The sequence below is a fragment of the Chroicocephalus ridibundus genome, chromosome 1, assembly GCF_963924245.1.
Source record: "Chroicocephalus ridibundus chromosome 1, bChrRid1.1, whole genome shotgun sequence".
Classification (NCBI taxonomy): domain Eukaryota; kingdom Metazoa; phylum Chordata; class Aves; order Charadriiformes; family Laridae; genus Chroicocephalus; species Chroicocephalus ridibundus.
The window spans coordinates 158825375-158840478 of record NC_086284.1 but is presented as its reverse complement, the minus strand read 5'-3'; the positions used below and the strand labels follow the sequence as shown (position 1 = coordinate 158840478).

Sequence of the window (15104 nt, the reverse complement as noted above, 5' to 3'; positions counted from 1 at the left end):
AAATTATTTTAAATCAGCTTCCTTGTTCCTCCCTAGACTCAACTGCTGTTGACTGAAGCGTGCTGCACCACAAATGCTACGTCACCGTAACTTAAGGATATAAAGTTAAGTTTTGAGGTTGCGACTATAAACATAATGCTTTCTTTTTTTTTTTTTTTTTTGGTAGGGTTTCTTTTTTTATGACTCCTGAAAGCAACTCTGCTCAGGATCAGTTTGGGACTGCGTCATTTGGATGCGCAGACACACTGTGATTAACACGATATTACCAGTTTCTGTTTTGGAGAGCTGCTGTCAGTCTCGCATCGTGTGTTTTTGACGATGTGTTTTTCTAGAGGGGCTAAAGCAGCGCCGGTCCCTCAGTGTGGCTCTTTCTTTAGGTATGTTGCTGAGCCCACACAGCCAGGGCGAGGGCCAGCATCATTAAGTGTCCTGGTAAAATGTCCGTGCAGTGTCTTGTGACTGTATCAGCAGCCGTTGTTTAAAAGGAGGAGATGGCTCGGGCTCTTCCTATATTACTAGGAAGTTGGCAGCCTTTTCTCCGTCTCGCTTCTCGAGCTGTCTCGCTAGGCCTGCATGTAGAACACGGGATGATGCACTTCCAGAAATCTGACTTGATTTCTGGAAATCAAGTCAGCTTGCAAAAATAATTCCTCTATTCCATACCACTACAAACTGACAGGTGGAAACAGATAATACTTCCTAACCGGAAAACTTTGCAGGACAGTTGAAAAAATGTCAGTGCAGAGTCAAGCGCATACCGTCCGTGTTCAACTTATAAGTGGCTGGGAAAGACTCTTGGTGCACTTTCCAAGCCTTTAAAATGTGATGCCCAGTTGCAGCCACTGCAGTACTGCTTTATTCCAGTGGAGTTAACACGGTATGCAAGACAATAATGCTCTGTTTGGACACAGAAATATCAGTTGTTCAGCTACTCTACATGTTAGTGGCACTTTCTTGGATAAATATTGAGGATATAAACAGCATTCAGACACACTGTAGAACAGTCCATACATGTCCATATGGAAGAAAGGCACAAGCTTGATTTAGGCTTGGAGCATCTGGTCAAAAATGAAGCACACAATGACCTGCTGATTCACATAAGGAAGAAAAACAGTAAAAAAATTTTGAAGGGACAAACAAGCCTTCGACAGCTGACTTCAGACTGGCATGAGCTTCCTGCTCATTCAGGTAGGTGAGAGTTTTTAGGCAAGGCCCATCCAACTTTTTGCCAGTTGTATGTATAAGTTGTGCAGTAAATCAGCTGCTAGCACACTATTTTCAAGAGGGAAAAATTACGGATAATGTGTAAAAATGAGGGTATATACAGTTTGTTGCTTTTCAAATAAATAACGATCACTCCATCAGTAATTTATATAATCAGTGTATCTGTAACAGGGCACTTTTTAGCATGCCAGAGATGCTCCACGGAAATACAAACAATTCCGAGACTGCCGGGTTGGTACTTTACTACTACTACCTGTACAGTTCTGGTTTAAAAAAAAAAATAATCCCGTGAAAGAGAAAGACAAAAATCTTCCAGGAGCAAAATACAGCAATATGATCAGTGTTAAGGCGGCATGTGGGAAGAAGGCAGCAAAAGGTGCCTGCTGGAGAGAAACTCGGGAACTAGCTAGGGATCAGTGAGCAGATGGCTCCCTCCAGCAATCCTTGCCGTGAAGCTGAGCAGTCAGCCTCTTCCTCCTGCTGCCATGACACGTCTCTGTGCACACCACCCAGAGAGATGCTGTACCTAAAGAAACCTGAAGCAGAGTACGTCGGCAGGCAGAAGGTCAACGCTTGGAAAGAACCAAAAGGTGCCTCCTTATTTTTATGATGCTCTAAGAATTCTTGCTGTTTATAAAAACTTAAAAAAAGAAAAAAAGGACCCTGAGCCTGAGACCGTCTCCTCTCATGGTTTTGTTGTGCAGCCAACCAGTTTGCGGTGCCCACTGAAGGAAATGTTTTTTGGTTGTTTTTTTTTTCTGGTCAGTTGATCATTGCTGTGTGATGCTCCACTAGGTGTGTGGTGATTGAAGGGCTTTGTAGAGGAGCAGGAAAGAGCATGGAAGGAATGTGACGATTGGAAGCGTACTGCTGCTTTGTCTGTGAAAATGCATGTTCACAGTCACACAAATGGCTCCAAGGTGCTGCTGCAGTTGGCAATCAGACAAGTTCTTTCCTAGAGTGAAGTGAGGCACTTTGGGATGTGACCTGCTGCAGCGCCACATAAGGAATCAAGGGAGCTGCTGCGACTGATGATCCTGGATTCCACTCCCCTGCCGTTGGCTTTAGTGCATGCAGCGCTCTTCATTTCCTTGAGCTAGACAAGGATGGTGCCAACTGCAGTGCTTGGAGACGAAAGGCCTCAGCGTGAAGCAGGTGTTGTACCAACACCTTCTGAGTATCCTTAAATTTCCTCCGGTCCTCCTGCTTTCTTTAAATTCCTATCTTCTCTTTCTCCACCTTTCCAACAGCAGTTTGGTAGACAGAAAAATGGCTGTCACCACATTTCTTCGGTCTTAGCTACTTATCTGGTAAGCAGGAGAAGCCTTTACTCTTCAGTCGTGTAGATGCAATGTGTCAGGTGCAAACTGTTCATTTAAGTGTATTTCAAATTACTTCAAAAGCATGAAGAAGGTGCAAGTCCTTCCAATTTACGGACACAGGGAGAGATTAAACATTGTGCAGGACACTCAGCTTTGATTTTTAGGAGAGTTCATGCTAAAATCTAATGCACTGGATCCCAGGTCTTCTGCTATAACTGTGATGCCTCTTGGGCTTTTTCTAGAGTAGAGACTTCTAAGTGCACGAGAAGGATGCGTGAGATAATGAATTGTAATTAAAATCTGTTGTAAATTGTGTGTACGCTTAACACCTGCTCCGTTTACTGAACTTAAACATGAAGAAAACGTTCTCAAAGATGAGTGAAAGGAAGTGTAATGTAGAAAAGAAAGTGAAAGTGGGATGCTTCTTTACAGATACTATTCACAGCAATTTGAAAACCACCAAAAAGACTGTGGAGCCCACATCTCATTTGAAAAAGTGGCTGGAGGCTCTCCCACAGGAGGGCAGTGAGGCAGCACCTACTGACCATCAGTGGGACTTAGGCTCCTACCTGTCTTTGGGGTTTTGAAAAATAATTACACCCAGTGAGTCACTGAACAAGCGGTCCCATCCCAGGAGGCTTCAGGATGTATATTTTCTTTTAGCGAGATTCTAGCGTAATGTAGACTCCATTTTTTGGTCCAAGTGTGGCTTTTGATTTCAGCTGCAAAGGGATCTGAAAATAAAAAGAGCATCTTACATACAGCTGTATGTATTTGTTTATGTGTGTACAACACCACCACATACAGACAGACGTTTTTGCTGGGGGGAACAGCTCATATCAGGATTACTGTGGGAGCTGTAAAGCACTTGTTTTACAGTCAGCGGTGGTAGTATAACATTAAATAGAATTTAGAGCCAGAGGCTGAGGCAGTGGTTGCCCAGGTATACTGTAGGTGTGAACAGAAAGAAATTAACTCTGTAAACTCTAGAGCTGCTGAGTAAGTGCCAGGTGCAATGTATATAGCTATAGGCATATACTAAAGTGCTGAGATCCCAGGAAAGACGTACACCCATTCTCACCCTGTATAAATCACGGTATTTTGACTGCGGTGACGCTACACTGCTCTCCGCTAAGGCAGGGCTGTGTAACTCTTTGTTTTGTTGGAAAAAATCATAAAGGTTAAACCACGTTTTGATTAAAACATGCAGTCCAGGCCTCTAGTCCCTTCTTATTATGGAAGTGGCTCTAGCAGTTTTCTCAAACGAAGAGAAAGTCACTAAGTCATCCTGTCTAGGACACACTGTCAACTCCCTGAGGTTAACAAGTGTGGCCTTTAAGCCTCTGCATGGACAAACCTCAGTCTCTGGGCAGGTCTTAAATCGAAACTTCTGCAAAATCCTCAGCAGAGTAATTTTTGTCTCCAGCAAACCCATTTTCATGCCAATGCAGCCACGGGGTCCTGCCCCAAAGGGCAGGTATGCAAAGGGATGTCGCTCCTTCTTGGCTTCCTCTGTAAACCTAGAAGGTGCAGAGATGGAAAGCGGGTCAGGAAATGCTTTTTGCTCCTGATTCCATGTTTTTCATTTACATCTCAAAAGGTGGTTATTTCAATTGGTCTTAATGGACGGGTCAGGGGTACTACTGAAAGATTATGTCCTGATGGGGCTGATGTCCTTAGTAAACAGATTATTGATTTATGGCCATCAGCCTTTGTCAGCTGGTGATTCCAGGAGAGGACAGACAGACACTAGTATTACTACCAGTCTATCTTTAATGAATTGCCTTCATTTGATGACCACGTTGTGAAGAACGATAACTTCAGGTGCAGACATGCTAGCTGTGTAGACCTTTGCATATATGAGGGAGCGATTACAGCTAAGAGGAAACTAACGGGCTGCAACGTGAACTAGCTAAAATTAGCAACAGGGCTTCCCTGCTGTGCACCACAGGTGCAGATCAATGGGAATTTCTCTTTGAAGTCTGCAAGAGGAGATGAAATCTCATGGGATTGGACAGGCCATGGAACACAGTTACTACAATTCAGTACAGCCCTGCTTTCTGCTCTTGGCCCAAAGAGACCGGGTTCCCAGTTGGGAAGCACTGAAATTGCAGACAGTTCTGTTCTTAGAGCTGAAGTACCTCAGTCCAATCGGAAAGGTTGAGCAATGTGGCAGTCTGTACGCAAATCAACTAGCTGGCTTTAAAATACTTGATCAACCTATTAAAAATGAGCCTTTTTTTTCCTTCTTTCATTTTTTTTCCTCTTTTTTTTTTTCCCCAAGGAAACAAAATTCCTATTTGAATAGCAGTCCAAAGGAAAAAAAAAAAAAAAGTAAAATCTGTTTGCCCAAATCTGCAAGGATGGATGTATACTAGACGACAGAATATGTACAGACAAGAGTGCAGACTCTGAGTCAGTACCAGTTATTAGGGACAATGCATAATCAACGAGCTGAGGCTCACCACGGCCTGTGCTGAGTCACTGATCGGGGCGGTTCCTTAAAACAAACAAATCTTCACAGCAATGGCATTACCCTGGAAACCTACACAATCCTCCCATGTTGTAAGGTATTTGGAGCTGTTCTGGTAGTACAGAACTACTTTTCCAATTCTGTATGTGGATAAAGCTTCTGTCCTTCATGTGTAGGATCATTCCTGAAAATCTCTCATCTGCTTGGATACGGTCTGCAAGAACTTTAGACCACTAAGGTCCAGAGAACTCATGCAGGGTAGAAAGAGATGAGAGGTAATACAGGCTATTTTGAGGTTTGAAAAAAAAAATAATATTTTGTATTTCTGCTAACCCCACCCCCACGCTTAGATATCCTAAATAAGATTGGGATAGTACTGCAGATAGTACTATAGAAGCCCATAATTTGGGACTAAAGGACCGTTAACTCATGTACCCAGCACTGTTGCATATCCCTCGCAAAACAGGTTAATGCAATTCTTGCCTTGCTCACCCTCATATACCATTCTGGTACATTTGAAGTCTTCCTTGTATTATTCCTGAGGCAGATTTCAAAATGAAATATTAGGGGATAAAAGGCTGTAGCGGAATTAATTTATTTATTGTTAAACTCTTATTTTATAATTCTTACTAACGCTACCAACTGACGCAAGCTGAGGAGAGTGTTATGCTTTATTCCTCAGGGAAATTTTAAAAGGGAATTCATCTCAGATTCAGAACAAACAGCACCGTATGAGTCTAGGGGACTGCAGCCCCCACTATCCATTTTACCCTGTTATGTGCTTTAGTACTACTGTTAAAGGGGTGAATAAACAATTAAGACAGCATTTCTAGATAAGCGTTGCTAAAAAAGTCACCCTAGATGCCCAGTTATTGCTAAGATTCTTCCCCAACAAAAGCTCTGGGCTTCTCCAACCCTGGCATTTCTCTTCTTCAGGGCCGGAGGTGCCTGATAGACCATATGCCAAGATTTGCCCCAGGAGGAGCATTGGGCAAACCCACCTACACCACACGTGTTATCCTACTGGCAAAGATGGTTCTGGGCTGCCTGTATCGCACCCAGTTGTTCGTGGAGCACGCACTTTTTTTCTTAGTAGACTTTTCAACGTGGTGGTAGCTTAAAATGCAGCTGCCCACTGAACAGCTTCAAATATAGCTGCTCACAAAACTCAATTGTGCTTCCACACAGCACCACAACAGCTGAAACTCTCCCTGTCAGCTCAACTCAGCATCTGCAAGACAGGGCAGGGTACACAAACACAACCTGACAGTGCCCCCCGCAGCTGAAGAGAATAAATGCTCCACGTGAAAATATGTCTTGCCAAGCAGAGCTAAGAACCCAGGATCCCACCGTACGGATGGAGAGCAAATTCCCAGTGGGAGATGGGATAGGTTCCCCACTCACAGTGTACCCACACCGTTACAAGATCTCAGGTGAAAAGGCTGCTCTAAACCAGCAGGAGCTGGAGGAGTTTGCTGGGTACCTCCATGCCACTGAATATGCCATCTCACTTCAGAATTTCTGCATCCAGAGGTGACACTATTTGCAGCATCTGATTTGGAAACAGGTCTGAAAACCTGTGCCACATTTCCACCTTGACCAAACCTCGCACCTTCTGTGGGATGTGCCACTTTCACCACTTGCCTAATGTGGAAGAAGTAACACATTTTTATGATCTAAATTAAACTGTACTCCTTTTGGTGGAAATACTGCTTCTGGTGAACAGTGGGTGACTGTGGCTGTGAAGGAGCAGCAGGATCTGGTATCTTCACTGGACAGGCTGGAGTCCTGTGCCCACCCTAATGCGTGAAACCACATTTAAGGCAGGGCTTTGATCCAAACAGGCCCAAATAAGGGCTTCAACCTAGGAATGAAAAGCACTACTTCACGTACCTCTCAGGAATGAACTTCTCAGGCTCTGGCCAGAGCTCAGGGTTGTGGTGGAGATGTCCAACGGCGGTTTCAATGACAGCCCCGGCTGGAATACGCTGCCCCAGCACCACACAGTCTTTAGCTGCTTCCCGAGTGAACCTGCAACAGTAAGTGTCATGTATCCCTGATGATTAATAAAGGTAAAAACACAGCAGGAGGGAACCATAAAAGTCAGTCTCTTCAGCTGGACTCCCTGTAATTTGGGAGTAACATTTTCCCAGTAGATAAATACAGCAACCGTTGCTGATGCTAGTGTCTTCTCAGGTTACAATCATCTCCACCTAGAAGCACATTGCTCCAACCCAGCTGGCTAACTTTTGCCCTTTTCACAGTAAAGCATTTCTGGTTGCTTACGGTTTTCCAAAACGTTAACTGTTAAACTGCAATTTTGCTGCTAATGTTGGGTTCAGACTTATTTTTTATGAAAACTGCAGACAAAATGTGTCAGTCATCTCTAATAACAGGCAGAAAGAGTATGCTGGTTTGCTCTCAGGAAAAAATTACATCAAATATAGTTTTGAGTTTGTTTATTTGAGAAGCTCCCCCATGTTGGGACAGCACCTGAAACTTGGCAAGGGATGGTTTGAATAATAGGGCCAAGTGTTCTGCTACTGCTACAAAAATGCAACGAATTCACAAACCTTGGAAAACTGCATTTCACATACACTTATCAAAGATAGACATGATTTTAGAAGCAAAACTTTCCCAGTTTCCTCCCACCCTGTGGTGACAGGTGACAGAACAGGACTGTCCTTAGAAACCTCATCGTGACAAGAAGACTGGGAAAAGCCACCTGCCAAAGTCGAGCTTGGGTCTGTAGACCTTGAAAAAAATTGGTGTGTGGGTGTGCATGTGTGGTGGCAGATCCTGATCTAGATCTTTTGGTGGTCGCTACAGACCCCAAACCAGCCCAGGCCCAGGTATGTGTCCTACTATCTCAGCCTAGGAAATATTCCCCGGCACCAGCCGGGAGCACAGGGGTGAGACAACGTGTGGGAGCTCCCTTTGCTGCTCCCTGCCCCGTGCCTAAAATATTGAACAAAGATTTCAGTTTCAGGGCTGTCTGTCTGGTATCATTCCAGGAACACATTCTTTCCTCGCTGTCACCCATATCTCTCTCTCTCGCAGACAAAGAAATAACAGAGGCTCCAAACCTGGAACAAAACACTGGCATGCTAAAAAACATATTGACAAGGCATCTTTCTCATCCTTACATGAATTTGGTGATAGTGGAAATACGTTCTGGGAAAGAAAGTTCTCTGGCTAGTAAGTTCATTTTTCTAAAAAAAAAACCAACTCATTTTATAACAAGCTTGGCTGCTACTGAATTTTCCCCTAACTCAGCATGATCCTTGTCATAGGCAATTAGCATCTTTCCGAGGCACTGGGCTGTCCTATCCATTCCACATCCATCAGAGTAAAAGCCAGATCAATAAACACCACCGACAATGCCAGCTGAAACTTCAGAACAACTTTTCTCCATTCTCATTCTGTTTCCCATCTGACAAACACTGACTGTTTCCCAGCTGAAACTCAAAGATCCCTGACGCTTTAACTGGCAAAACAATTTCTGCTTGTATACCACGTATAACACAGTAAAGCCCAGTCATCTCATCCAGGAGCAAGGATCCTTGACATTTACTCTCTGAACAGTCCTGCAGAAGTCCATGGAAAAATCTTGACTCCCGATCTTTGTGAACATATAAAAGGGAATATGACTTTAAGCTTTTGTTTTTCAAGGTGCTTGCAATCATGGGGTAAATTTTTCAAAGGCTCTTACAGCAAGTTCAGCTTTGGCTCCTTTCCAGTCATCTGAGTGTTTCCCCCGGCCTCACGAGAAGCAGTGCAACTGGCTGACTGCTTTGAAAAGTTCCATTCTTAGCATTTGCATTTTTGCTTGTGGTAACTTGGAAATTTGACAATCACACAGTTTTCTAATTTCTTTTCCCCTTGTTTTCAGTTCTTCAGTATAACTTTTAGTAAAATTAGTCTTGTGTGAATTGGGGCCAAACTTTCAAAATTGAATGGATGTAGCCATTAGCTTAGCTATATTAGTATAACACAGTACTAAGTGCAAAACGGTAGGGATCCAAGTTAAAAACACGTGTAAAATACAGCCTTCTGAATGTGCAACCCATCCACAGATCAGAGCCGTGATGACCATCAGGGTAACTCCTCCGCCAGCCAGCAGGCTAGGGTAGGTCTTTGCTCTGTATCCCTGAAGCCCGAGACATACAGAAGCATCATCGTCTGGCTTTCTAAGGCCACCTCTGCTGCAAAATGACTCCATCCTCTAACCTTGGAGGATGTGAAGAATGGTGAAGAAGCAATATTGGCCAAGCTGTTATAAAAAACTGCTTTAGAAATACCAGCATTAGCCAATTTTCCTGAAAAAGGCCACATAATATCTTTCAAATGCACAAGCAGTATTGATGTTGGCACAGAGACCAAGGGCACATTGGTCTTACAACAGCAGATTTCCATTTTATAGTGCCAGGGATATACCCTATAGAATAAGAAGGCGGGGGGGAAGATACCTGAATGCAGGTGGGTACATGCGCAACGTCTCTGCAATCACCATGTCCAGATAAGGAAGTTCTTGTACATTTTGATAATCAGGGACCATCTGAAAAGGCAGGAAGAAAGGAACAATTACATTTTCTCACATTTAAGTGCCAAACTCATCTCAGATTGCCTTTTAAATCATCTATTTTTTACTGGGCTTTTTTCCTGTAGAAGAACTCGATGTCTCATCTAAAACAGTAAATGATAAAATTATACAAAAATGTGGGCAGTAATTAAATGTGTGTATAACATTCCTTTCATCATCAAAACACTTTGGTCCACAGCCCAGCTTGAAGATACAATAATAAATCAACTTGCTAGGAAGTATTAAAAACAGGGCATTACAGAGAGCATTAATAGCTACAACAGAGCTATTGTTTTATACATGCACTAAAATCTGCACAGGACCCTTGTTTCTTCCCAAAGACAAGAGCATGGCAGACCAGGAGCATTACGTTCACAAGAAACAGCAAGTCCTTCAGCTATTCTTGTTGGAGCAAACCCTTTGCCCCTTCCCAGCGATAGAAATAAAGCAAAGTGCTAGTGCTGTGAAGTCTGTGGAGGGGTGGGAGGCGGCACTGGAAGAAACTGGCACGCTGATGAGGAATGGCACACAGCTGCGAATTGCTCTGTCGAGCAGAGGGGGCTGAGGTACAGCTCACATCCCACCCGGCAGGATTGCAATAGCACCTGAGGAGAGAAACCTCTTTCCTCCCCTGGCCATCCCTTGTGCAACGCTGCTTGATTTTGCATGGTGGGCAATACCCGAGCCCATTTTCCTAAGTCTACAGAACCACCTGCCCCTTGACAATGAATGGTGGGTGCTAAAATCCAAACCGGACTGTATCACAGCAGACTCTGCCCTCTGACAAGTGGCAAACAGACAGCGAGAGACACCAAACCATGGACGACCAGCAGCAGCAGTGACACGACTCAGAGCATGGACGAACGGAGAATTTCTCCCACTCTTACCTTCCTTGGAAAAACGACATTTTCCTTGTCTTATTCAGGACTCTCAGCAGAGGGCAGCCAAAGTACATCTAATAACCTCGTCAGGAAAGCAGAGTTTTGTTTTAAATTAGAGCATCTCCGAAAGACTGACACGGAGTAAACTGGAGGAAAGCACAGACGTCAGAGTAGACTAAACCTTTTATGAAGATTTGGGGCCCCTGCCGTTCACAAAGGGGACTGGATTCCACCCTTCCTTTATTTACTACAGCACTTTTCATGTATAATGCATATTTTATTGAATTTTCATGCAAAAACATATGGTACATACTGAAAATACTAAGCAGAGAACAACTCCAGATGGTATGCAGAAAAGGCGTACAATAGAATGAGGATACCTTGCTGGATTAGGGTATCCCACTTATTCAGCACTAAGCCACCATGCCCCATTTCACATTAACTGATCTTTTCTAGGAAGGAAATAGATACATTCTATTATCTCTATTTTTTGGCTCAGGAAAGAAAAACAAAAGCAGAGAAAGTAATTTGCACAGGCTGAGCAGAACCAGTGTGTCTGCTCCCCTCTTAGGGAAAAAAGATGCAACTCAGCTTGTCAATAGATGAAGTATTTTGTCAGTGCATGTCAAATATTACCAGTACAGGAAATACAGACTGCACTGACAGCCTTTTATACTGCAGTAGTGCCTACTAACTCAAACCTTTGGCTTTGGTCGATGATTATGAGACAAAGGAGACTAAAACAGACACAAACGGCAGCAATGTCATGAGAACCATGGCTGAAGGCTGCGCAAGGAGCTGTGCTCCAGTAATCTGAATAGCTAAAACCAAAGACGGGAGAATGATTTTTAGTACCCGCGTTTTGCAGAAAGGGATTCGAGGGCTACCTGATTTTGCACGGGAAATCAGTAGCAGAGGCTGGAAATGAACTGTGATCAGACTCCAGTTTCAGGCCTTTGTGGCAAAACGACCCTTCTCCATGCCCGCATAGCTGCTCTGTGCTTTGATGCTAATGCACACTGTGGTCTGCATAAATTTTTTTTCTGCTCATTTTACACCTCTCCTTCAGAACTTTCCTCCGTCCTTTTTATACTTGCTCTCCTGCACCTTTTTGACTCCTGGGTCAGCATCTGAGTCCTGTCCTTGCGTTTCTCCCTGATTTCATGGCTGGGCTGGCTGAGGGAAGAGTTCAGGCTCCGACTAAATGAGTGACGGAGCCAAGAGCACATGGTGATGTGTTCGATTCTCTGAGCCCTGCTCTTTCCACTGGGCCTTCCTGTCTCTCTCATAATCCCTCTACTTACTTCTGGAGTCAATAATTAAGGTAATTATATGGTAACCTGATATAATAAGTAGCCACTAAATCAAACCATACATCAACAAATAATATAACACTAAATTATGGGAGCTTTGATTTGCTCTTTCAAATAGCTTCTATACCTTCAGGGGATTAGCAGTTCAGAAAACAAAACCAAGGTGCAAAACCAGCTGATTTTCCTTAGAAGAAAATTCCTTTTGCTTACATAAAGAAAAAGGGGTCGGTCAAATGGCAGCACGGTGAACTCTGCTATCGTGAGCGTGGCAGACACATCAGTCATTTCCTACATCTAATGCAACTTAATTATTGGCACTTCCATGCTTTTAGCATCAAAGTAGCTGGACCTAATTTAGTAGTTGTTTACAAGGTCTGACCCAGGGCTGCGTAAAGTACACACCAGCCAAGTATCTCTATTTAGGAAGGACAGTTTGCTGCTTTTTTTTTCCTTTCAAAGAAAATATTTTCCATTTGTTTTTCCACTCCCTCTCATCAAAATATTCCTTTAGCCAAGCACATTTCAAAGGAACTTAAACATGCTTTTCTCCCTAAGTGTCCCTATTTATATCTTACAACTGTTGGCAGGTTTGCTGGGTAGGGGGTGGTGTTGTGCGAAGATGCCACTTTAACCCCCTGCAAAAAAAAATGTCTACATTGCCTCTTACTGAAGACTGGTCTGGTTTGTTTGTTGTTTTGTTTTTTTTCATTAAGAAAGAGATTCCTTTCTGTAACAAGTAGAGGTGTGGGGGGTGAAAGGAGGAACCACATTGCCTGTAATAAAATATTCTATATTTTAATCTTGTGGCCACCGCTTTGCACGGCAGTTTGTCTTATGCTTTGCGCAGCCCTGTAGTATCTTTTTCTGTTGACATGGAAGTGAAATGGCCATGTAACATCTTGTGGCAATTCTCTGCGTGCATATTTCCCTGGTTTCATTTCTAGAGGTGTGGTGGTACACTCTCACCCATCCCAGACTGTTCAATCGCTTCTGGGGTCCAGAAAGCATCCACTTTGGACGCAAACTCTTCTTTGTGACTGACAGCAAATCCCAGCCCTCGATTCCTTAGGAAAAGGTGGGAAATTAATTCTTCACCCCACGGAGTACCCTGAGGTGAAATACCAGCAGTGATTATAAAATTGCCTATGTGCTACAAGGAAGATGCGTGTGTTAATCCCCATATAAATTCCAAGACAGATAACTGCCTTCAGATCCACCTCTGCTTTTCAGTATGTTGGCTTTAGCATTTTCTAGGCAGGAAAATCTATTTTTTGCCACCACCCTCAGTTAACTTTTAATTCCTCAATGAACACCAAGGGAATCCAAGTGCTGACAGGAGAGGTCTGGCCAATCTTTCTGCTGCAGTTTGAGATGTTACTGTTCCCAGTTGCTCGCTCCTCTTTGCTGGCTGTGGTTAGCGTCACCACAGCCAAGTCAGCAGAAGGGAACATATGCCTGCACCTCCGTTGCTTCCATACAACGTCCAGCATGAACCCATCTTCAGCGACAGTTTAAGACGAGATACTAACTTTTCCCCAAAGTAGCTGTCGAGTAAGGCACAGATCCTCCCCTAACACCTCTGTTTTGGGAATGGTAATCCAAGTACACATCAGTGAATAAGAGATTTCCACTTATCCTCTTGGTCATGGTCTGGTAGTGCTCAGTAACCAGAAATGAAAAAAAAAAAAAAAAATCAGAGAAAATTTTGTGTAGCTGACAGAGTGTGACGTGCACCTGAAATCAATTTGGAAGCAGCAAAGGCTGCAGAGACCACATTCCTCATAACTAGCGCTGCTGAGTCATGGCCTGAGACTGAACCGGCTGCGGTTTCTGAGAAATTGCAATCCAAATCAAATGCCTCATGGGCAGGTGTGACTGTGACAAAGTCCGTTTCAGAGAGATGACGTGCAGACCTGCTTAAGTGCAGATGCAGCTCCATGAGTGATCTGTGTAGCCATGGCTACACAGCCCACATCAGCTCTCCCCCAAAATGTAGACTTTGGATGGTAATGGGATAGGAGGTGGTGAGTCAAAAACAAGCCAGCATCGTCCCCAGTGACTCTCACCAACACCCCCTTTCAAATTGCCAAAAGAGCTATTTAGACCACAGCCATGTCTAGGATTCACAAACAGGTCAATAATGTTTCTTATCAAATGGATCAAAAGCTGCTGACAGATCAAAGAATCTGCCTGGGGTTTTGACCTCTCTTTGGTCACTTCTAGGAGCTGCTCATGCCCTAACAGAACTAGATGTGTCACGCTCAGCCTAAGAGAGGGGTAAGAAATTCAAGAATACGATGTTAAGTTGGGGTTGTCCCATGCCATCCTTGCTAACAACCATATAACGAAATGAAAGGTTACAGAGAGATCAAAATGCGGATCAATGAAAAAAAGCGGTGGAGTGGTTCAACAGGCACCTATCTTCAATTTGCTTAAAGAAAGATTGCCTCATGTTTTATCACTTGCACATCAACATGCTGGAATACCTGCAAAGCGCCAAACTAAAACCTCCCTACACTTTCAGGCGGCAAAATAGGGACAAAGTTGACAACGTAAAATTTCTTTACTTTATCCTCAGAACGTAGAACAAATACTAAAAAAAATGCCTACGGCAGTCCTCATGCGATACTTACTGCAAAATCTCCCTCTCGGCTGTCTGCAGTCCAGCCTGCACCTGCCAAGTGAGGTGTCTCTCTGAGGCACGGCACCAGGCAGAACGAGTCTTGCCGCTGGGGAAATGGGACCCCGAAGCTCCTGAGCCCTGCTCATCCCAGGAGGCAAGGCAGGGCGGGAGGTGTTGCTTTAAGAGACAGCGCTTTAAGACAGAGAAGAGCCTATGTAAAATAACCAAGTGTCGGTTGGCCATTTCTAGTGACAGGGGCCTACAGAAGAGCTGCTTCTAGCAAAATATTAAGTTCTCGACTATAGAATTGAGAACAAGGTTCAGGAACGAAAAATAGGACAAGCAGCCTGATTTCCAGATTAAGATGAAACAGCAAGAAGCTCCCTGAGCTGCCTAGTGCCTTTCCTCTCGAATCCTCTCAGAAATGAACATTAAAGTAAGTCCTCGGCTCCATCTCCTCATGTCTCTTTCCCCAGAAGCAAGCAAAGGCTATCCAAAACAGGTACTCCCAAACTTTCCCTTTATTACTTTATTCCACCTGGGTTGCCTGCCACATCTCCCATCTGCTTGGGTTGTCATTCAAATGGAAATGCAGCACGAAGGCTCTCACCTCCACCTTTGATGGATGCTCACGGGGGATACTTTGCTCATTGAGGCCCTTCCCAAGCTGCAAGAGCCCTCAGTGC

General features: G+C 43.9%; 1 protein-coding gene across 5 annotated transcripts in view; it reads right to left on the bottom strand.

Annotated features, from left to right (window-relative positions):
- Nucleotides 1–139: 139 nt before the first annotated feature.
- The window catches only part of TBXAS1 (thromboxane A synthase 1), a 247037-nt gene continuing 232072 nt past the window's right edge, over nucleotides 140–15104 (bottom strand). For all 5 annotated transcript variants that reach the window (XM_063320468.1, XM_063320476.1, XM_063320484.1 and 2 more), the window contains 4 exons: nucleotides 9489–9577; nucleotides 6913–7050; nucleotides 3904–4066; nucleotides 140–3280 (listed from right to left, as the gene is read on the bottom strand). In XM_063320468.1, the coding sequence (XP_063176538.1) occupies nucleotides 3206–3280; nucleotides 3904–4066; nucleotides 6913–7050; nucleotides 9489–9577 (465 nt within the window). In that variant the 3' untranslated portion in view covers nucleotides 140–3205. The remainder of the gene's footprint in view (nucleotides 3281–3903; nucleotides 4067–6912; nucleotides 7051–9488; nucleotides 9578–15104) is intronic.